Raw genomic sequence first — 24,597 nt, forward strand, 5'->3', positions numbered from 1 at the left:
TAGTCAATTATGTATCCCATATTTATTGTATGAGTTTATTTTGTAAGTTTAGAGATAAAACTGGGGAATCCCTGACCTACAGTAAAGAAGAAATATGACAAATAGAAAAAAATAACCTAGGAAGCTCAGTAGAAAATCGATTTTCTACTGTATAGAAAAATACTTAGTCCCTAAAAATTCTTATCTAAAACAGGATATTATATAATCTTTAAGATGTTTCCATTAGTGTAAAATTTAATATGATAAAGGTTGTACCAGAAGCCTTGTGAGGTACAAAGATAAAATATTCTGGAAATTCCTAGCATTTTACCTATAAATTGTATAAAAATTTTCACAATATGTAAAAAGAACAAAACAAAACCACTTTTGTTCAAAGCCTGTGTCAGTACATAGAAAGTTGGTTGACTTGGTAATTAATTCGGTGTGTATGTGGAAGTCAGAGGACAACTTTCAGAAGTCAGTTCTCTCCTGCCGCCTTGTGGGAGTCTGGGGATTACATTCAGGTTGCTTGGCCTATGTGCAATTGCTACCTGCTGAGCCATCTTTCCAGCCCTAAATTTGGTTATTTAACAACTGGTTTTAAAAAAAAGAATATTAAAAATAGTGTATGTATGTAGAGGCCAGAGGTCAACTTGGGTATCTTCTTCTGTCATGCTCTACTTTTCATTTTAATTAGAAATAGGATCTCTCATTGAACTTAAAGAATCTCTCTCATATAGAACCTACAGTCTGTGAAGGTTTTGGCTGAATTAGTGGGTCAGAGCCTTTAGGATTCACTTGGGTAAACTGCTATGCACATGAAGGCCTAACTCCCTTGTTAAAGAAACCACGTAAAAATGAAAAACAGTGTGGTGGCACACACCTGTAACCCCAGAGACCAAGTGTTTTGTTGTCTGTTTTTTTGTTTCAAGAACTCTAAACTTGTAAAGATGTGACTCATATATAAGATTTTGTAATAGAATTTTATGACACTAAATTGATTACTTCAGTTAATGTAGGCTATAAACATTTAAACAAATCACTTATTTTGTTACTACTGGTTTTCAAACTTCAACTTCACTGGGCAGAATTCCCTGTGTATCACCTAGTCAGTCATCATTCTTACCCTCACCATTTTGAGAAAAAAAAAAAAATTGCCACGTTTCAGCTGTAATAAATCACAAATAGAACATACTACATTAACTAATTAACTATGGCTTTTGAGGCAGAGTCTTGCATATAGCCCAGCTGTCCTTAAATGTGTTCTTTCTCCCTCAACCTTCAGAGCAGCTGGGGTCATAAGCATGTGGCACCACACCTAGGTATGCTTTGACACAGTTGTTCAACAATTACCACTTTTTATTTTAAGGACTAGTTTTCATCATCACAAAAGTCTGTACTCATTACAGTATTAACTTTCTACTTTCTACTTTCTATTTCCATGAATTTGTCTACTTGATATTGGAACACAGTCTAAGTATGGAGTTGTGTGAGAATTCTGAGTGCTTGTGAGAAACTGCAAGAAACCAAGACAAAAACAGAATTCTTCTTGGAATGTTTTCGTGCTCCTCCCAGGAATATTGGACAGTAGTGAGTTTACTTCAGCTGTGTTATTCATATGTCTCTATGAAAATGCTTTTTTTTTTGCCATGTGTGACTTGTCCTTGTAATTGAGTACCTTACTTATGTGACTCTTCTTAACTCTCAAGAGTAAAAATTGGCTGATGTTCTGAATAAAGTTGGCTATTGCATAAGACTTTTTTGTTCACTTCATTTTTAGGAACCCTCTTTTCCAAGTGTATGACACCAACCAGAGTGGTAAAGAAACTTTAGGTAACTTATATAACTTGACTGATACAACATTTGCCTTTTGTTTCTAAATAATAATTTTCATTAGCACTTATCACAATTTACCTTGGAGTCCTCATGGTAGAGAACTGATTCCTACAAGTTATCTACTAACCTCTACTCATGTACTGTGACAAACATATACAAATATACACAATGAATGTAACACACACACACACACCCATCACCTATTAAGTCATGGAAAAATCTTATGTTCATATAACTAAGAACCTGAAAAATCAACATACTGCATGACCCCAACAGTTGATGACATGGAAATGGGAAACCAATAAAGAGGCTAGTGGTCATCAGCAGTTTAGGGGGAGAGAGGAATGTGCAGTGAGTGAGTGGAGAATAGGGAATTTTTAGGCAGTGAAACCGCTCTGTATAACAGAGGATAAATGCTATTTAACATACTCATTGGACATATAATACCAAGGGTGAGCTACAATGTAAGCTTAAGACTGGGTAATTATGATGTGCCCGTGTTGGTTACTGGCTGTACCAAATATACCACTCTTTTGGTAATATGTGGATATAGGGGAGTATAGGGGTGCATCTGATAACTACTTCCTGTTCATTTTGCTGTGATTCTGAAATTGCTATTAAGTCTATTAGACGAATTTTACTGTTTGAAAATAATTGTCCTTTTGTTATTAGACAGATGATACAGATACAAAAAACTTCCATAATGTTTATTGATTCAGATACAAAGTGGTTTAATTTTTAAGGGATAAAAAAGCTGGTAATAGAGCTGTATGCATAGCATGACCAGTTTTGTAAAAGCAAACTGAATAAAGAAATCCATTTTAAGAGATAATTACCAAATTGTCAGCAATGATTTTAAACATAAAGTGACAGGGTTATAATTAGTTTCATTGTGTGTATTTTTCAATTTACAAATTTCTTCCATAAAAAAAAAACAAAAAATATTATATACTTGCTGCACAATGTTGGTTTTTCATTTTGTTATATTTGTAAACTCCTTGGGCACAATAACATACTGATTTCTGAGTTTCCACATTAGAGTACATGTACTTTTCACTGGATAGAGCTTTAGAGTTCTCACAGCATCTGACCAGTGTTCTTACCTACAAGGTAAGGCTGCAGTGTCGTAGTGCCCAGATATACCCACATCCAAATACCTGGGAATTTTACTTTATATGGTTATAGAAAAGTGAATAGTATATTACAACACAAAGTACATCAACAAGAATTTTAAGACTGGGTCTGGATTAGTGATTAACAGCACTTTCTGAAGTTTCCCCTGGACAAAAAAACAAAACAAAACAAAACAAAAACAAAAAAAACAAAACAAAACAACAACAACAAAAAAAAACAAAAAAAAAAAAAAAAAAAAAAAAACCCAGCACTTTCTGCTCTTTGCAGAGAAAATTGGAGTTCTGTTCCCAAAACCCATAGGGCAGCTCACAACCACCTGTAACTAGCTTCTGGGGACACGAGGCCCTCTTTTGGCCTGGGTATAAGTACATACAGACAGAGACAGATACATACCAAAAACAAACAAACAAACAAAACCACGTACACAAATAACTAAAAAGAATTTTAAGAGAAGATGTGACAGAAATGCTTGATAGTCTTCCAGACCTTGGAAGAGATAAAGAACAAATCAAATTGGGTTTGGTGGTGCACACCTTAAGTCGCAGCAGAAGCAGGCAGAGTTCAAGGCTAGCATGGTCTACATAGAGAGTTTGAGGACAGCGTATAGCTACACAGAGAGACTGTCTCAACCTCTCACTTACACTCCCAACAAAACAAGATTCAGTGAGTGAGGCTTTCCTGGATTTTGGAATTTTCAGCTTCCAGAACTACAACTTATATTTCTCTCTTTCTTTAAGATACCAGACCTGTATTATTTATTTCAGATCCAGGAAATGAATACAGAAGGTATCATTACTTTTACTATTGCCAAGTCTCAGGCACAACTTTGTGCTTAAATGTTATAGCTAATGGGTGGTAGAGAAAAGACTCAAACCCAGATCTAGCCTTTTTAAATGCGGATACAGTGTTAATTCAATTATTAAGTAGTTTCTAAAGTATTGATGAATGGTTAATAAGCACAATTAAAAAAAATCTGCCATTGTGGAAATTGTGAAAAGACAATGGATTGCATTATTTAAAGATATATATTTATTTTGATGTTGATCTTAAATATGTTCTCTAAAAGATATGTAAGAAGAAAATGCAACTTTGCTTGGTCTCTCACAGAATTAGATTGGGATGTGGTCTACTGCTCCCTATTTTAAACAGTTTTTACATATTCCTAGACTGATTTTCTTTTGACTTTGACAATTTCTTTAGTCTTAATCTGATTATCTTAATCAAATTATTCTTTTCTAACCTTAGGATTCTAAAATCAATAATATACTCAAATACTGAAAAGTAACTTATTTTCTAAGGACACTTAATTTGTTACCTGGAATGAATGAGTATTTTGCTCGAAATCCTAGTCCTTCAAGTTCTTCATCAGAACTAAATTTAATCCACATGAATCTTCCTGTTGACCTAATTAACGCAGGGCTTTTCATGCCACAGTAACGATCTATAAGAGGGGAGAAACCAAATGGCCCATCTCGAATTTCCAAGTGATCAAAGCGACATTCAAATGATGGTTCTATATAATAGCGTTCGTCAAAGGTCAGCTCTATCCGTTGACGAGGAGCAGCTATAAGGTAAGAGTAAGCAAACAGCAGCATGAACAAGACATACATGTACCGACACAGATGAGACAAGCAAATCAATGACTTCAGTGAGAATCTGAGAATCTCACTGAGAACGTATGTAAAGCCATCAGAAAAGTTCTTTCAAAGGAATAATCACGCTACGTCATAGAATTACAAGCAACATTTCCTTGAGGTATATGTCATTTATTAATTTAGTTAAATATACTTGGTTGACTAAAATTAGAAGAGGTGGAAGGCTAATTCTTGCTTACTCCACTAAAAAACAATGTGCTATATGCAGTGCATCATATGTGCTAGAGAAAAACAAAGGAACTCAACACAAACAGAAAGCCTAGCAAGGCGTGTCAATGAACTTACATTCCTTATCAGGGAAGCTTCTCATACAGGGACACACTTAGCTGAACTATATTTTAAACAATTACAAATTCCCATTAAAATTAGGTATCATTTTGTTAATGTATTAAATATTTACAATATTTAGCTTTATTGTAATTCAAACATTTAAATTTTGTTCAAACTGGTTTAAACAAGGTATTTAGTTAATGCTCTTAGTTTTACAGTGAAATAAAAGTTTATCCAAGAAAATACAGAGATTTGTCAAATACCTTCCAAAATATAGATACACTCCTTGTTTGGCGGATATGAGTCAGGATAATTTGGGGAAGCAAAATGACCTCCATTGCTGGTTCGAACCCAAATGCCACACTGGGTTGCAGGAATATGCTTGATCCCAATATTTTGTCCATCTTGAACAGAATTTTAAATATCATTTTAGTGAAACACTTTCTAAAAAACAAAACAAAACAACAAAAACCAAAACAAAACAGAAGCAAGCTCCAAACAGAGAAAATCAAAGAGTGAGAAATTTTAGGGCAGAGGTTCAATGCCCGTAGGTGTGTTAAGTTTTACTGGACCATATTAATGCCCTCAATTGCTCATTTTGGCTGCTTTCACACAACAAAAGAACTGGGTCACTGCTTCAGAGACGGCCTCACAGAGGCTTAGATATTTATTGGCTCTGTCTATAAAAAGTTTTGTAATTCTTAGTTTATGGAATAAAAATTGAGGAACTCTTCCAGACTGGAACAAAAATATATGTGAAAATATACAGAAATTAAATTTATATTTAATTGATTATATTGAATTTTATAATAAACCCAATACTTTGTATGTTAACTTAAAAAGTGATACAAACCCAAGAAGGCTGTAAGTAAATAGGGATTCCCGAAAAGACAGAATAGAGAAAACAAAGGAAGAATTTTTTATTATTAATGAATTAATTAAAAATTTTCAGCACAATCAGTTTTCTCTCCCTCCTCTCCTCCCAGCCCTACCCCCCAACCTCCCCACAATGCACTCCCTTTCCTTTCCTGAGGAGGAAATTTTAAAAATTGAACAAAACCAAAATATTCCTAAACCTAAAGGCAAAATTTATATTTAAAAACTCTGATGAGTGGTTTAAATACTGAGTGCTGATTTTTACTTTTATTCATTTATTTTTGATGGGATGGGTCTTGATAAGTTGCTCAGGCCAGTCAGACCAGCTTTGAATTTGTGATTCTCCTGCTTCAACCCCACAAGTGGCTGGGATTAAAGGCTTGCACTACAAGACCTGGTTCTGAATGCTGACTTGACCAGAATTATGATGCAATTCTATCTACAAGGAAGGTCCTGCAGGGAAGAAAGAGAATGCTTATATTTATACTGTGTAAAGGGGTGAACAGTGGGTATATAAAGGAACTAAATTCTCACGTTTCATGGTGAGATGCTGTTGAAAACTGAAATGACCAAAAAGCAGCAGCTATTTAAAGAGTGCTAATGAAAGGTTTTAAAGATGAAAAAAAGAAGTGGCTATTTTTGGGTTAGGATGATTTAGAGCAGTGGTTCTCAATCTTTCTAATGCTTCAATCCTTTAGTACAGTTTAGTACAGCTGTGATGATCTCCAACCATACAATTATTATTATTATTGAGGTAGGGTTTCTCTGTGTAGCTCTGACTGTCCTGGAACTCACTCTGCAGTTAAGGCTGGCTTCAAACTCAGAGATCAATCTGCCTCTGCATCCTGAGTGCTGGGATTAAAGGAGTGCTCTACCACCACCCAGCCATAAAATTATTTTCATTGCTACTTCATAACTGTAACTTTGCTACAGTTATGAATCACAATAAAAATTTTTTTTTGGAGACAGGTTTGGCATAGGGGTTGTGACCCACAGCCTGAGACCCACTGGTCTGGAGGGTTAAAAGCTCATGCTTTGCAAGATGATGACATGATTTCAGTTTCCATAACAAAGGGAGTGGTAGGAGAGAACCCATTTCCCGAAGTTGTTCTGCTCTACAGATGTGCACTGTAACATATATGTGTCTATCTTTCCCTACACAAAATAAAGACAAAGTTTAAAATGATAATGGTTTTCATAAAGCTGGAAATAGGAAGAATAGAATGAAAAATAATTTTTCCCAATTATTGAGTATATTTTGATTTTTTTATCATGTGAACATATAACTTTGATGAAAATAAATAAAAAGTTGTAAAGAAAATGCATTAAACTCTGACCTGAAATTTTGCTTAAAAACAAACAAACAAACAAACAAACCCACCCTCACTAGCTAATCTTTCAAGCCAGACAATACAATAGAACCAAAGGTCTTTGGAGACTTCACTGAAAGGTTGCTTGCTCACAGTAGAAAAGGCACTTTCATTTTTCCTGGGGATAAAACTAAATTTCATTGACATTTGGATATAATTAACAGTGTATTAAAAGCTATTAGTGATGCTGGCTTTTAAAAAGTTTATCAGGGCAAGCTTTGGGTAGACAATTTAGCAGCCGATTCTGGTTAAATTGAGGTCTATAGGTTGACAGAAAGCTTTAGGTCATTGCAATACTCAAGAGGAATATGTTGGTTAGTATTTTTTGTCAGCTAAGCTAGTGTCATCTAAGAGGAGAGCTCAGTTGAAAAAAAAAAATGCCTCTAGAAGATTGGTGTGTAGGCAAGTCTGTGGGGCATTTTCTTGACTAATGATTGATGTAGGATGGTCCAGCCCACTGTGGGTAGAACCACCCTGGACAGCTGATCCTGGGTGCTGTAAGAAGGCAGGTTGAGCAGGCCCTGGGGAGCAAGCCAGGCTTCAGTTCTTGCCTCCAGGATCCTGCCTTGGCTCCTGCTCTGATTTCCCTTGATGATGAACTGTGATGTGAAACTGTAAGTTAAATAAATCCTTTCCTCTCCCAAACTGTTTTTGATAATGATATTTTTATCATAGTAATAGAGGAAAACAAAGACAAAGAATTATGAAATAGCATTCAAAAGTTCGAATTCTTTCAAACTTTCTGAACATACCATATCCCTGTCCATACATTACCTTGAGTCTTTTGGGCCACAGCAATCCCTTCCACTACAAGTACTGTTATTAACAACACTAGAGAAAGAACAAAAAAGAATAGTTAAAATATTTAATTTATATTAAATTTTCTATAAGATTAACGACTAAAATTATTTTTGTTTGTTTTTTGAGACTGGGTTTTTCTGTGTAGCTTTGTAGATCAGGCTGGCCTTGAATTCAAAGAGACCTGCCTACCTCTGCTTCCTGAGTGCTGAAATTTGAGGCATGTGCCACCACCACCCAGCTCTAAAACTACTTTTTAAAGATGGGTTTTGTTATGGAGGCCAAGCTGGCTTTGAACTAAAAATTTGCCTTCCTTTATCTCCTAAGTGCTAGGATTATAAACATGTGCTACCACAGTTGGCTCAAAATCATTTCTTACCAACATTCAACACTGAATCTTTGAAACACTAAATATTATGAGAGCTGGCTCACTGGGTAAAGGTGCTTGTCACTGAGCCTGATAGTCTGAGTTTGATTTTTGGAATCTATATGGCAGAAGAATGACTTCTGAAAGTTGTCCTCTGAGCTCCCATGAGTACTATGGTAGGAATGTGTAAAAGCTTGAACATGCAATCACATACACACACACATATGCACAATGAACACAAACAACTATGTTCTGATTTATTATCACGCAATCAAAGAAAAGCTGTAACTAGTTTCTACTTATTTATATAAGCACTAATAAATATTATGTGGCATTTAGAACTTCATTATGAAAACAAGCCTCCCTTTTTGTGTTGTACAGGGTTTTGATAACTGACTATTCCATTTACTCCACCTGAAATGTGTTTATGTACGTGGCTAGCTGTGCAGTATGTTATGCCAAACCTCACCTGGATCACCTGACTTCCAGAAGTCAACTGAAGCTGCTATTGTGAATCACTGTGCTGCAGTTTGTGCTTAACAGGAAGCCATATTTAGCCACTATATTATTTCACTTCTCACTCCCAATATTTGAGATCCAATCAACAATATATTCTTTTTGGTGTGTTTTGGAGATTTAAAAGGCATTTTTAGAAATGGTACCTTCTTCCATTCACTGGAAAACATATTACCAGCCTGCCCCAAACTACCATGTGACTGAAATAGATATTCATTTTAATTAATCTTCTCTACTGAAGAGCAGGTTCTGTGAAGGCAAAGACATGGCTAGAGAAATCAGCAAAATGCCTAACAGTATGGACTTCAGGAGCTAGATGAATACAGGAGTTTAGGTTTTGTCTTATACCAGCGTACTAGCTGTGAGGCTTTTAGCTTATTTTACTTATTTGAAAAAATCAGGAAGGTGTACTAATATTATGAGACTAGTCTCAATGGTATGCATATCATATTATATGTACCAAGCATTCTACCAAATAAATGGTAGATATTAGAACAATTAACATCTTCCTAGAGTCAACTGTCAAAGACTGTCTGTAATACGGGTGAACAGAGAGGTTTAAAGATTGCATAATAGAAACATGGAGAGGGGAACCAATACTCATTTTTCTGGATATAAAAGAACAAAGTGAGGAAAACATCTGGAAGAGAGGTTTATGGTTTATTCTGACAGACCTAATTAGACTTGAATCCTTGAGGAAGAAATATGGTGGTGTAGCAGGTTAGAAAAAGGCTAGGATATGCTGGGAGGGCAAAAGTTCTTAAATGCCATGCTGATGAATTTGAGCTTTCAATAATAATAATAATAATAATAATAATAATATTAATAAAACCACTGTAGGCTTTTGTTTGTTTATTTATTGTGGTGTTAGGGATTGAATCCATAGCCTTGTACATGCTAGCCAAGTACAGTAAAATTTAGACACATTTCTCACTATAGGTTTTATTTTTTTGCTTTACATTGTTGACAGGATTTTACTATGTAGCCTTGGCTTGCTGGAACTGAGAGGTAGGCCAGGCTGGCCTAGAATTCAGAGATCTGTTTGCCTCTAAATTCAGAGACAGGCTGGGATTAAAGGCATGCACCATAACACCCAGTCACATACTTTTGGGTTTTAAGCCAAGAGAGTGTATAACTGCATCTAAATTTCAGACCAATATTCCTAAAGGAGGCCAAACTTATAAAAAAGATCATTTGAGAAGTAATGGTGATGTACTGAAGCAGAGAAGTGACTGGAATTTGAAGGCAGAGAGACTAATGACATGATTAAGACACAGAGTGAACTGCAATTTATAACTTACAAGATGTTAGGGGAGAGGGAAAAAGAGTTATTGAAGACTTTGCCAAATGACACAGAAAGAGTGAGTAACAGCACAGGTTACTTAATGGCATGCCTTCAGTATCTATTAACAGGGTCATGAATGTACAAAGATATAGTTCTTGTTAATTAGTTTACAACTTAAAACCTGAGTATTTGACCTCTTCATCTTGGTTTCTTGAATCCTTATTAACCTTTGTCTCCTTTCAACTATATGAATTGCCTTTCCATTTCAAAGATATTTTTTATGTATGATGCCTTTTTCACCAACCTGCCCCAAACTACTGTGTGACCTGAAGTAGGTACTGGACTTTCAATTACAACAACAACAGCAACACAACATAACAAAATCCATTGTAGGCTTTTGTTTGTTTGATTAAAGATCCCACATCAAAATGAAAAATCCTTTTTTTTTTCTTTTAAATTCCCATTTTAGGTGTGGTGGGGTATGTCTTTAATCCCAGAACACAAGAGGCAAAGGTAGAGAGTCTCAGTGAGTTCTAAGATAGCCAGGGCCATACTGTGAGATCCTATCTAAAAACAAAACAAAACAAAACAAAACACTTTTCATCTTTATACTGGAACCGAGTTAGAGGAACAGAGCCTGGAACTTAAAAAACAATAATCACAACAAAATTAGAAGATTTATGATTTAAAAAAAAAAAACCAAAAACCAAAAAAAAAAAAAAAAAAAAAGCAAGCTTCTTGTCCTGAATCATTAGGAATTTGAAATTCAGAAAGTAAAACATCCATTTATGTCAGTTACCCTCTCAGAGGAATCTATTTCCCCTGGCGTATCATTCAGATGACACACAACTGCTCAAAAATTTTGTTCATGTTCTTTTCCTTCATAAATCCCAGGTACAATTATTTATCAGTTTTTAAATTTATAACTCATAGCTTTAAAGCAAGTGACAGAAAGACAGTAGGCAGGGTAAGGAATCAACAAACAGGGGCTGGAGAGGTGGTTCAGGGGTAAAAAGCACATAATGTTCTTGTAGGGGACTCGGGATTAAGTTCCCAGCATCTACACAGTGGCTCAAAATGATCTGTAACTCCAATTCCAGTGGCTCTGACGCTCTCGTCTGGCCTCCAAGAGCACTAGGCACACATGTGGTATACATACATACATGCAGGCAAAACATTTATAAATGTGAAATAAAAATAAACAATCTTTAAAAAAAAATCAACAGAAGCAAGAGAACAACAGTACAACTATGATTAAAACAAACTGTCAGAAGATTAAAAACATAGTAGGCAATAAACACTCATACACATAAAATAAAATTTAAAAACAAATGGTTCTGGGATAGTATATTAAACAAAGAAATAATTGGCCAGTGATGGCACACAGCTTTAATCCTAGCACATAGGAGACAGAGGTAGGTCAAGGCCAGCCTGGTCTACAGAGTGAGTTCTAAAACAGCCAGGGCTACACAGATAAACCTTATCCTGAAAAACAAAAACAAACCCCCAGAATAAGACCAAACCAAAAATAAGTTCCAGATTTGGATTTGTGTGAATAATTTCAATAAAGACAAAAACAAGTATTTTTATTTTGTATCAAAATATTTAATATACATATTCATTTTACATGCACATGGGAAAAATGGTTGTATCATTAGCAATACGTACCAAAATGTAAAACAAACAAATCCAGTTGTATTGATATTAAACAATATAGATTTGGGGCTACAGTGAGGGCTCAGAGGTTAAGAGCAGTTGCTGTTCTTCCAGAAGATGGGAGTTTGCAGCACTCAATGCCAGTGACTCAAAAGTGCCTGTACCACAGTGCTAGGAGATCCCGCAGGTTCTTAACAGTTTCCTTGGACATCTGTACACATATGGCATATATTATCTCTCACAACATTCACTCTAATAAATATTTAAATAAAAACATAGTTTTTAATGAAAACAAAAAAATCACTAGGAAAATTTTTAAGGCAAAAGGAGAATTTCATCAAATAGTTTATAAACTGGGGAGTCAGAGCCATTAGCATAAACTGTTAGTGTGATCCAAAGGACCAAAGAAGGCTTGGCTTATATTAAGTTCCTCGCCAAGTTCTCATGTTGGCACAAGTATTAGTAGTGACTGGTTGGTATTTAAAGTTTAACGATGGGTGTGGTGAGGTACATCTTGTGATAGTTTGAATGTAATTGGCCCCCATAAGCTCATAGGGAGTGGCATTATTAGGAGGTGTGGCTTTGTTGGAGTAGGTATGGCCTTATTGGAGGAAATGTGTCACTACAGGGACAGGCTTTGAGGTCTCATATATGCTCAAGCCGTACCCAGCGAGACAGACCACTGCTTGTGAGTCGAGATGTAAGATCTCTCAGCTCTTTCTCTAGCAACATGTCTACCTGCAGGCTGCCTTGCTTCCTGCCATGATGATAATGGACTAAACCTCTGAACTGTAAGCAAGTCACTACAATTAAATGTTTTATAAAAGTTGCCATGGTCATGGTGTCTCTTTCCAACAATAGAAAACCCAAGACATACCTGTAACCCCAGTACTCAGTAGGCAGAGACAGGAGATCTCTGTGAGTTCTGCTCCAGTCTGGTCTATAAAGGCCTTCTAGGGCTAGAGTGATACCCTCTCTCAAAACCAAACCAAACCACCAAACAAACAAAACAAAATGTACTTTACTGTAGGTCATACAGTTCATTGGTTAGGTTTGTTTATCTTGGCAGCTGAAATAGGAATATGACTAGGCATGGAATTCCAAAAGTCCAGCTTGTCATTTCTCCATGAAAATACTACGTATGTGACACCAACCCACCCCTCCATCAGCAAACTGTTATCAGACTCTTCTGCCAGTGAGGGTATCCAGTCACCTGTTAGATCTCCAAAATCTCTTAGGTTGAGCTCTGGTTTCCTATTGAAATGAATCCAGAGTCTTAGAGGTTTTAACATTACCCCAAGTGGTGATAGTTGCTTGTAGTATCTGTTAAAACAGGTTACTGTGCTCTTAGAAAGAAGCCAAATGCCATTATTAATACGAGGAGGATCATTGAAAGTGATAGGGCAGAATGCAAGAGGAAACCAGTGACACATAAGGCATTTTTAGATATTTAGCCAATTTTAAGGGTGGGAAAGTTTCCAATTCAATCTGCTCCAAAGTATCCAGGTGCAAGTTGAGGTACTTACAATAGCTCCAACACTGCCCCAAGCAGCAAGGACTATTCTTTGGGAATATATGAACACAGGCAATGGACTGTTGACTGTGTTAACAGCACAGAAGGGGCAGTTCAAGGACTCTGGGTAAAAGCACTTTACAAATAAGGCTACATTCAATCCCTGGAACAGACTCTTTAGAGTTCTCCTCTGATCTCTCTCCATGTGTATGTTGTATATAATACCCATTCAATAATAAGAAAAATTAAAAATCCAGAATAGGAAAAGTTTCTAACTGTGTATTCATTCTAGGTGATACCAATTCCTAGCTAAGATCCTGGTATTCTTCCATGTTTAGTTCAACCACTAGGAATAATTCTCCTAGTAAATAATACTCTTAGGAATGTCCACAGCTATTATTCTTATAATGAAGGGTTGGCATCTAAAATAATTTTTAAAAAGCTTCTCTGTACATTGTCTTATTTGGGCTGGGAATAAGTCTATGTGTAAGATAGCAAAAGGCATTGCCAGATATCCAAGAGGCTGGTCCCTTTAATCTCTAATTGCCAAGATTTGTTCTTATAGCACAAATGAAAATATCTCTAGCAGGGGCACAAATGAGCCACAGCATGTGTTTTTTTCCTTTCCTTTTTTTTTTAAGGTTAAGAAGACTTTCAGTGAAGAAGGAGGCTTTGTTTTTTTTTTTTTTTTTTTTTTTTTTTTTCTTCCAGATCAGCTCAAAGTACAAAGCTAAATCTAGAGACAGGAAAAAAGTTAAGGAAGAAATTTCATAGATCTTATTAAGCGTATTTATTCCTGAAAGGCTTCAGGACATGACACTGTAGAACAGGCCTTAGTGAGGTTGCATTCAACAGACAATTATTAGGCTACTCATACTAAAGGCTTCAGTAGGGGTGTCATGGCATGTCTAGTACTTCATTAAGTTTCTGTTCACAGCCAAGATCTTGAAGGTAGATGATGGTGATCTGTACAGGGCACTAGGGATGGCTAGGATATCCAGAGCAATAATAAACATCGCAATGGCAGAGAAACTCAGTGGGGAAGAAGAATCAGGGAGATGCAAGAATAGTGGTTCTCAATCTTCTTAATGCTGTGATCCTTTAATACATCATGTTATGATGATCCCCAGCCATAAAATTATTTTGTTACTACTTCACAAGTGTATTTAGCTATTGTTATGAATTGTATGAACTGGTTAAGCAGGATATCTGATATGCAACCCTTAAAGGGGTTACAATCCACAGGTTGAGAACCGATGTGCTAGAGGTTGTTTATAATTTCCTCTCATGATGGATCAAACTAGTAGTGAAGACTTTTAGAGGAGAGTGTTAGCAAGAGGATTAAAGAACTGGAATGGGTGTCAGTCAATGTAATAAAGAAACATTGGTGTTACAGAACTATGATGGAAGAAATAGTATTTCATGGGGAAGTAGCATAAAGAAAATCCACAAGTTTTCAGCTAGATGCAAATTCATTTACTCTTCTTGTTCTTGTGAGAAGCTGTTTTCTCAGATGTTATGTTGTTTCTTTTGGAATGTAGGTGTTCTTTTTAACTTGATTTTGGTACTAGTGGCAGGAGTTGAGGTCCATTAGCTGAGAGTGAGAGGTCAGGAGACTTTGTAAATGGTAATGTTCTGCTTTACCTTCCTAGATCTGAGGTTGGATTCTTAGTGTCTTCCTGTCCCATAAATAAGTGGGTAGAAAGGGAGAGTGTAACTGGGTGTCACAAAGTGGGTGATAATGTCAATTGCCTCCTGATATCCCTCAAGAACTGCTTTCCACTGTAGAACCACAGAATATGGAAATGACAGGAAATTTTCAGTAAATTGTACAGAGATTAGAACATCAAAGAAAAGTTCAGTGGCCAGTTCTGGAAGTAACTAGCAAGTTCTAAAAATCCCAAGTTATTTTTTAGTACATGGAAGAAAGAAGCTAAATATCTTGAGGGCAGTAAGGGTAAGATTCAGATTTTTATATGCATCAAGAATTAACTGCCAAATCTGACATAATTGGAGTCCTTATTCTTTCTGGAGGACAGGCTATGACAGAAATGGAGGCTTTCACTACAGAATTCTTGGGATGAGGCATGTAAAAAGATTATTTTAATATTGAAGAAAAAGTGAAACATATTGGAAGTATATATTGGCTAAAGCTGCTTGCATTATCTAAAAGAATTACGTGGGCTTTCAGTACACCTTCCCTGGTAGACTGCTGATCCTTTCATGTTAGAGACTACTGGCTATGAGGATGTACTGAAAAAAAAAATCACCACAGAAGCCAATGGCTTCTCTGGGGAAAACACTGGACAATAAAGTACGAGGGCCAACGATCAATGGCTATTAAAGGAATTTTATCAACAGCTATCAGATCTTGAAGAAATCTCTATCCTTTTCCATTAGGCTAGTGGACAGGTAGGCTAAAAACACTGCAAGAGCCAAAGGAACACATTTCTTATTTGTAAAATCATCTACTATGAGTTGTATGCCATCAAGAGGCTTAATGACTATTGCTCAACACTAGGGAGAAATTTGTTAGGATCCACCTGGATTTTACTGGAGATGCTGAGGATATTACCAACATCAGCACTGGAATGAGTCCAGAGATTCTTGGTCAATCTACTGGAATGTGGGTGGGTGTGGTAGTATTAGAACATGGCTTTTTTTACTGTTTGTTCTCTGAGAAGAAAGAGCTTGATTCTGTGTTCATAAAATTTCTCCTTAAAAAAGGTTGTAGCAATCAGCATAGTGACTTTCCAGGAGGTATTTGGAAACTGTCAACAGACTGAGTAAAATTTCAACAACTGAAAGGAACTTGGAACTCTGGGGAAGAGACATGAGGGTGTCAAGGTTAGTAAGGAACAGAATATCCCAAGTGTTGTGGAACGTTTGCATCTAAACAGGACATCTACATCATCCTCTCCAAGGCTCATGGAGCATCATGGAAAAGGAGGTGCAAAGAATATCAGAGCCTGAGGTTAGGGAAAAGTACTGTGAATCAGTGACTTCTGTCTTCTGGACAAGATATGGCCACTGAACTTGTGAGCTCACCACAGCTATGGTTACCTGCACAAGACTGGGCCCATAACCACTTTATCGTGCATGGGGGAAGGGTTCATGAGGACCCCTCTCTCACTGAGGGACTGGATGCTGAGGGAGGGAACAACATTTTTTTCAGTGGCATAGCTTATCAGTAGATAAGTTGTGTATCTTACTTTTTGAGGAAAGGTTTCTCAATGAATCTCGAGCTTATCAATTTGATTATACTGACTGGCCAGGAAGCTCCAGGGATCCTACTGTCTCTGCCTTTCCAATGCCAGGATTATAGGTACACTCCATTGTTTCTTATATTACAAGCACAGTATTCACTGAGCCACTAGCCCCTTGGTTTATATTCAAACCACAGCACTAGTTCACCTCCAATTTTAATATTGAATTTGCTTACATGGTTGGTTTTAAATAAGAAAAATGACCATGGGACATCCCTAGTTTTGCTTGAAGTTAGGAGTGACTTAGCGTTATCAGGGTTTAATTGATTGTATCTGAAGCAATTGCCTGTAAAACAGTCAGTGTACAGAACCCAAACAGAAAATCAAAACCAGGTTTTTCAACTGAGCTGTGGAGTCCATTGGTAGTTTTTAACTGGAGAGTCCCTAATTTGATTTATGTTCTCCTAGAAAAGGTTTGAGTAGTTTGATGCTTCTTATCCTTTTTAACAGAGTTTTGTTTGGCTAAAAGAGAATGTTTCATTGGGGTGCTGTGCTGCTCTGCTGAAATTCTGTTGTTTGACCAGGGTGTTGAAGTCTTCGGAATCTAGACAAAGATCAAGTTAAATAAGTTTAGAGTCTTCTTCACAACTCCGTAACTTCTAAGTTTTGACAGAAAGTGTGTTAAACACTGGCTTATCTCTTTTGTGTGTGTCTAATGCAGTCTCTTTTCATGCAACTCAAGACCTCTACAGGAATCAGAGGAGGTATGAAACAAGAGAATTACGCAGTGTGCTTGGTACAGCCAAGGAGACAACTGAACATAAGTGGTTTTTGTTGTTATGTATGTGTTGGTTCAGAATACTGTATGAAAACTGGAAGAGCTCTTTGGATCTTAATTCTGATACCACTAAATGTAAATACAAATTTGTCAAGAAAGATTTTAAGCCTATAAGAAGGTTGTATTTCAGTATTTTGCAAACAGAGGAAACAGCCTTTGGTTTAAAATCCAAGTGTGATTTAAAAGAACATAGAAAACTGGTGGTGAAGGCAAGTCTATAGCTCTAATCCTAGGAGGAATGGCAGCATGAGGGGAGTGCTAGGCTTGACTGGCTGATCTTTAAACTTATTTTCAGTCACAGCTAACTGGTTAGTCCTGGTAAGCAAAGGTGAGGCTTATTTCAAGGGTTATTTATTTTTTTAAAAATTATTTTAAGTGTAAGTGTTTTGCTTTTGTTCATATATATGTACCCTTGTGTGCTTGACATCCTCATCAGATCCCTTGGAAGTGGAGTTACAGATGTTTGTGAGGTGCCATATGGGTGCTGGGAACTGATTCCAAGTCCTTTGTGAGAACAAGTGCTTTTAATCACTGAGCCATCTCTCCAGCCCTAGAGATATTCTTCAGTTTGTGGTTCTTTTAAGATAGAATAAAAATGAAAACTCTATACTTGCCAGCAAATGGCTACCAGACTCACTTTGAATTTAAGACCAGTTAGTCTACTAAATAGAATAATTGGGATTCTTCTAGAATAATTAGCTTTTTAGAAAGTTCACACAAGTGTTGATAAGGCTATTAGAAAGAAAATGTTCACATTTGCCATTGGATTGTAAAGGGGCACAACTGTTTGGATGTTACATCTAGTAATGTATTATGGTTTAAAAAATGTGCAGGTCCAAACTTGCAATTCTATTTCAGGTTTGAGAAAGGAATTAGAGAGTATTTTTCAAAGTTCAGTTCACATCAATCATCTTCAGGGTTATCAGGTCAGATAGTGGTGGGTGAATGGGATTTACTTTCAGCTATCTAGAGGTCTAGAGCAGGATTCAAGAATCTGTAACTTTTAAAAAATATATTTATTTATTATGGTATATATAGTGTTCTGCTTGCATGTGTCTCTGCAGGCCAGAAGAGGGCACCAGATCTCATTACATGTAGTTGTGAGTTATGTGGTTATTGGGAATTGCACTGACTGGAAGACCAGTCAGTGCTCTTCCATTGAGCCATCTCTCCAGTCCAAGCATCTGTACCTATAACTGATACTGGTGCTGCTGGACCCAGGGCATACTGTGAGGACCCTTGAAAAAAGAAAAGAGAGAGGCTGCTTTTTTCTTCATTGATACTGACAGAGACATGTTTTGGCCAATAATAGATGTGGCAATAGGTGGGCTGATTGGTTCTTCTAATGTTGATCAGGTGAATTGCTTTACTCTTTTTCTTAAGCCCTACAAACACTTTTCATTGTTTCTGACTATCCACACTTGTAATGAATCACCTCTACAATGTCTAAAACCTCCTTTTAAGAACTTCTTCCAGATTGACTTGACAGAACCCTCATTTTCATTTCTGTGACTATTTATTAGATCTCTACCAATCTTAGTTTATTACCTTTCAATTTGTGCATTCATATGCTAGCATTAGGACTGGAATATATAGCAGAAACACCAAAATTTACAGTTTAAACAGGGTACTATCATACTTCAGACATATGAAAAAATTGAAGATAACCAGTCAAAGCAAAATGAAGGTTGTTACCACAGCTAAAGACCATTCTGTCTTATTCAGTTAGGCTTTCTATACCCAGAGACATCTCAATGTGGATATTAGGTTGTCAGCCATTACAACTTTTCCATATTTAGCATGCCTGCAACATACTCAACATGTAGGAAGACATGGCATAGACTATTCCCTTAAACAAACAAGCAAACCAAAACTTGCCCAGGACCTAAAATTTATTATAAATAACAAAGTAAGTTTGCTTAATATATACAGATCATTTTATATTTATACATACCACCTATACAAAATTATGTGACTATACCTAACCTTAAGAGAATCTGGGGCAATTTTTATTGTAACCATGTTTTTAACTAAAATTCAGGGAATTACTGAAGAAGAGTAAAATGGTCATTTGGTGACAAGCTAAAGCTTGTGCTACAGACCCCTGTGGATTACTGTGCATACAGCAGCTAGTTATCTTTTCAAAGTATAATTCAGATCAAATTATGGCTGTTTATAAAATCTCCTCAAAGACTCCCATTACATGTAAACTAAATCCACCAGCCATGTTCTTTTGAGGTCCAGTGGCATCTGATTATTTCTGTGATCAGATCCATAGGTCCACAGACTCCATTCCCATTACTTCAATAACAAGTAGTTCTTGTCTCAGGCACTAATGTCTAGAATTAGTCTCTGCATGACTGATTGCTTCATTCTTCCTAATTCTGTGAGGCTTTTCTAGTTTTTCTGTTTTATTTATCATCTTATTCTACTGTCACAGTTATTTAGAATATCTGATTTTTTTTCCATGTGTGTATGTGTACTTTTTTAGCTTCTCCTCACTAAAAAGAGGGGCCATGTTTATCACTACATATCTTCACTGCTTAGACTGGCCTGGCCCATAACAGCACTCCATACAAATTAGATGAATACATGAAGTGACTAAGCAGGGCATGGTACTGAAAGAGCTGTACTAACCGACAAACTCACAGTTCACTTAAAAAGTAGCATGTACACAGCCTGGCTTTTTATTTGAGTATGAATCAGTAAGGATATGAAAAGAACAGACTTTGTTTTTGATTTTATTCAGATACCAGACACTACTCTTGTTTATCAGCCTGGCTCAACGCATCTTTGCAATTAAACATGTTTCTTTCTTTCACTCCTGTTGTAAGCATCCAGGCAGTAAATGTAAGGGTTGTTAAATCTAACACAAGATGACAGAATGATGGCTTTTTACTTGATCAACCATATTCCAAAGCACAAAAGCCACCCAAACTTAAATCTCATATATTACTGGTGGAGAATGAAGATGGTTGGTAAACATATCACGACAGCCTATAGATGCTGATCTGATCATCCTGCAAGGCACATTTATAAGAAAGTGACTGCAGCAGAAGTGCTTTCTCCTTCCTGCACAACAGGACACAATGCTGTTAGTGAGTGCTGGGGAGAGCAGGTTTGTGGGCTACATCTTAATTAAAGGAGTTGACTTTCCACGTCCATAGAAACCATCATCAAGTTTTCATGTGATCAAAAATAATCACTATCATCTAGTGTTGTAATTTCTAATATATTACTCTATGCATATTTGGTCCAACCAACTTTAACCAGAATAGAACTAAGCTTTCTGATTAGTAAATGGTACTCTGTCATTTTGTAACAACTATGCCCACACGTTGAAAGGTGGGTGGTTTCCCACCACAATTACAGCTGTGCTCCTCTTAATGTTGTTCTGGGTTTCATTGTTAGAGTGCCTCTGAAGGGCTTCTGCCATTAAGGAAAGTTTACATCACCTTTTAAGAGCCTCCTTTCTAACTCAATCTTAACCTTAAAGCATCCCAGATGCTTTAAAACGTCAAAAATTATTCTGAAGAATACACAGGAAGATAATAGATTATGCTGAACAGGTAGAGCCTCTAAAATTTGAAATATTGTTTGAAAAATAGGTATGAAATTTAGTGTCTATCATTTTTTCATCATATTCCCAAAGGACTGTGTGCATATGCATAGGTAGCATTCAATTTTTAAGAAGGCTGTATTAAAAAGAAGCTTTACTATTAAAAAGGTATAGTGCCCCCTTTCCTGAATGAGGTTTAAGACTAAAGAACAGAAATAATACCCAATTCAGACAAGACTTAAATACAAGGGCTAAGGAACTGTTAAGCTTCATCTTGTCATAAACTTAACCTCAGATTATATATCTTTGAATAGCAATGGGTCTAACAGGATTTTTATGAAGCAAATGTGTAGTATTTGAGAAGAAACAACTGGTTCATAATCTTAATGGAAGATTTTCATAGGATTATAATGCCTAGCTACCATAGATAGAAACTTGACTCAAATTCTGTAATAGCCAAAGTGGTTAATAACAGAAGTGAAGTAGTCACTTTTCACTAATATTGGAAAGGCCCAATAGAATCACTCTTGTCTGAACTGCTGCAAAATAAAAAGAATGGTGGCATCTTTAAAAAGCAAAATTAGTGGCTGGCAAGATGTCTCAGTTGGTAAAAGCACTTGCTCCCAAGCCTGACAGTCTGGGTTCAATCTCCAAGACCAACCTGCCACAGGTTCTGATCTCACATGTATGCTGTTCTATGTGTATGCACACATTCATGCACACACCCAAATAAATTACTGTCATTTAACAGATCACTTTCTACTCATAACTTTACATTTTTCTGATATTTAACTGGAAACTGATCATTATATTCCAAAACAAGGATTTTAGAAAGTAGCATCTATAATTATACAACTGTCAGATGGCTACACAAGAGAAGCTCTTGGTGTGGATAAAATTCAGTTATAAGACAATTAAGGGATGCTTTTTCACACCTTGGGACACAAGTAAATAGTAGTACTGGAAAAGTGTAGTTGTCTTAAAGTATATTTTTAATATTATTATTTTATGTAGTAAATATATGCATTAAAAAGCAAATGATTCAATATATGCAGCAAAACCCAAGCCCCCCTTTTCCTTTCAGCGTCCAGATTGCCTGCTTAGGTTCAGATTTTGTTAACATTATTTTTTTTAATCTTTCCAAACCAAATTCTAATGCTTACAAAGCATAGTATAAAAGAATTTTAAAAAGCTTGCTTTTTCTCTAATAAGCTCACAACAGCACAATTATCTTGAGCTGTAAAAATACTTCTACCATGTAAAAATAGTTCAGGTTGAATAATATTTGTGGGAAGAAAAAAAAAAAGCCAGATACTACACTATTTTCACTGGAGCTCAGCCATCATCACAGAATCTTTTCTGAATAGGCGCAACAATTCGCGGTGGCCAGAGAGGGCAGTGTGTACCCACTGAAAAGCTCAGGCAGGAAAGCTGCAATTCCTTGAGTACCTATGGAGATTGCCCAATCCAGTTCAGTTTTGTCCAGTTCTGCAGGTAAAGCTGTGTAAAGGATCCAAGGGATTTCTTGAGGGAGGCTACTCAGATGGACTTGTCATTATGATGTTGGCAACACTAACACGGTGGGTTCACAATTGGAATGAAGAAAATACCCCTAAAGCAGCAGAAATCCAGTTATGCATGTGGTTCATTTATTATTAAAGAGTGAAACAAAATGTTAATTCCCAAAGAAATGGCTGCATTAATGAGGAGTTATAAGTAATTAGAGAATTTTGGATTTATTTTTATACACTAAAGGAATCACTAAGAATTTATGTGTTAACACAAATATTCACTGGCTAGAAGGTTATTGCTTATCTTGGCACAGTCTGAACATACAAGTATCAATACGTATAGCTAGCTCGGTAAGTACATATTTAAATTCAATGGTTGCAACGTCAATTACGAAATTATGAATATCTGCCCAATTACTAAGTTTGTCTAAAACGTCATTAGTTCAAGAACGATGAAAAGTAAAGTTCTATTGAACTTTCTAATAAAACAAGTGAAAATATGGTGGTAACACGGGCCAGGGAAACACCAACATCTGTAATTGTGCAAGTATTCAGGTTCAGTGTTAAAACTGCATGCCAATATTAACACTGTCTTAACGTCTCTCAATATAAGAGGAAGATTTTAGAAAAAGCAGTCAGCTATTCCATTTGCAATTAAATCATTAGAGGAAAAGGAAGTCAGCGAATGGCCGTGCTTTTCCCCGAGCTTTGTAAAAGGATCAATCCAGGATGAGTTCCGGAATAAACTTTGCCTTCAATGTAAACGATCTAGAAATATTTATTATCTGACATAACATCTCAGCCAAGAGGCGGCCAAGTGGCTTTCCGAGCTTTGTGCTGTCGGCCGGCCGCTGATGACCAGTTTCATCCTCCGCACAAGACTGGGCAGCAGATCCTGCGATCCCTCCCGGGAAGGCGGCGTGGGGTGTGCGGGTCGCGGGCAGGGCGGCCGCACGCAGCCCCGGATCCCGCAGTGGTGCCGCAGCCTCCCCGGCCGCAGCAGGTGGGACCCACCGGGGGCGCGGGCGGGCGGGCGTCGCGGGGCTTCTCGGAAGCCGCTCCACCGCGTCCGAGTTGGGGCTTTTGTGGTCTGTGCGGAATGACTTTCTGCGGTGGCGACCGGGGACCGCCGGCCTTCGCGCCACACACTTTGCGAAGCACGGCGTGCAATTCTCCGAGGCGCGAGCGCAGTCGCCGGCGTCCCCCGGCCTCCGCTCCCGCTAGAGCTAGCTCGCTCCAGCGGCGGGCAGGCGGCCTGGGCCAGACAAAGGGCGCGAAGGCGGCGGCGGCGGAGCGCGGCCTGGCCCGCAGGGGGCGCCGTCCGCGCCCGCGCTTACCTTTGAGGACCGCGCAGAGCTGCTCCAGGGCCATGTTCCTCAGTATCGGCTCTCCGAGAGCGCCCGAGGCGGCGGCAGCGGCGCGGCGGTCACGGCCCGGCAAGGTGGCTCCGCTCGGTCCCCATCGCCGGACGCCGCCGCCTCCCTGCAGCGGGAGCAGCGCCTGAGTCCGCCGTGCCGGGTCCCCGACGGCCGCCGCGTCCCGCCGCGCCGAGGAAAGCTGGCGGCGCCCGCTCCCGCGGCGGGATCCCTTCAACTGGCGCGCGCCGGGAGCCCCGGCTCATTTAAGCAGGGAGCGCAGCGCCGCGTGCCGGCCGCGCTGCCACTGCGCACGCGCAGCCCCGCCCGCCCGCGTGCCCCGCCCGCCACTCACCTCCCGGGCCTCGCGCGCGGCCGACCCTTCCCTGTCGCTGCCTCCTCGAGGTGTCCGGCCCCGGGGCTGTCTTTCCAGCCTCTCTCTGCGGACCCCAAGCCCTGGTGCTTGAAAACATCTGCTTAGCTTTGCTGACCTCGGTGGAGGGGAGCCCTCCGAGGGGGCCCTGAAGGTGCGGGGGTGGGGGTGGAATTCAGGGGACCAGCAGTGACGGTGGTGGCAGTTAGTGATAATTCTATAGCAGTTCTTGAACTGTACATAACCAGGCTGCCAGGCACCGTGCCCTTGTGGGATCATCACTTCCAGTCCTCACCACAGTGGGCTGGAAGCTCTACACCAGCTAGAGAAAGGAAACTTTTGTCCTAGCTTCAGTGAAGACCGGAGGCAAGACTGAATCCAGAGAGTGCCTCCCCCGCCCAGGCCACCCCTAACCATGTCCATACAGATGGACTGCTGAGCACCACTGGAAAAAAATTTCCACATACATGTGTTAACAGCTGTATAGTTTGGGTATTATC

General features: G+C 38.2%; 1 protein-coding gene across 2 annotated transcripts in view; it reads right to left on the reverse strand.

Annotated features, from left to right (window-relative positions):
* Positions 1–23,986, reverse strand: part of Neto2 (neuropilin and tolloid like 2) — a 48,556-nt gene extending 24,570 nt beyond the window's left edge. Inside the window, exons 1-4 of one of the 2 annotated variants that reach the window (XM_051195041.1) lie at positions 23,707–23,986; positions 7,895–7,951; positions 5,138–5,278; positions 4,265–4,513 (exon numbers count right to left, since the gene is read on the reverse strand). In XM_051195041.1, the coding sequence (XP_051050998.1) occupies positions 4,265–4,513; positions 5,138–5,278; positions 7,895–7,951; positions 23,707–23,740 (481 nt within the window). In that variant the 5' untranslated portion in view covers positions 23,741–23,986. The remainder of the gene's footprint in view (positions 1–4,264; positions 4,514–5,137; positions 5,279–7,894; positions 7,952–23,706) is intronic. The other variant, XM_051195040.1, reaches the window with a different exon arrangement.
* Between the last annotated feature and the right edge of the window lie 611 nt (positions 23,987–24,597).

Source organism: Phodopus roborovskii, unplaced genomic scaffold (assembly GCF_943737965.1).
Source record: "Phodopus roborovskii unplaced genomic scaffold, PHOROB, whole genome shotgun sequence".
In the NCBI taxonomy this organism is placed as follows: domain Eukaryota; kingdom Metazoa; phylum Chordata; class Mammalia; order Rodentia; family Cricetidae; genus Phodopus; species Phodopus roborovskii.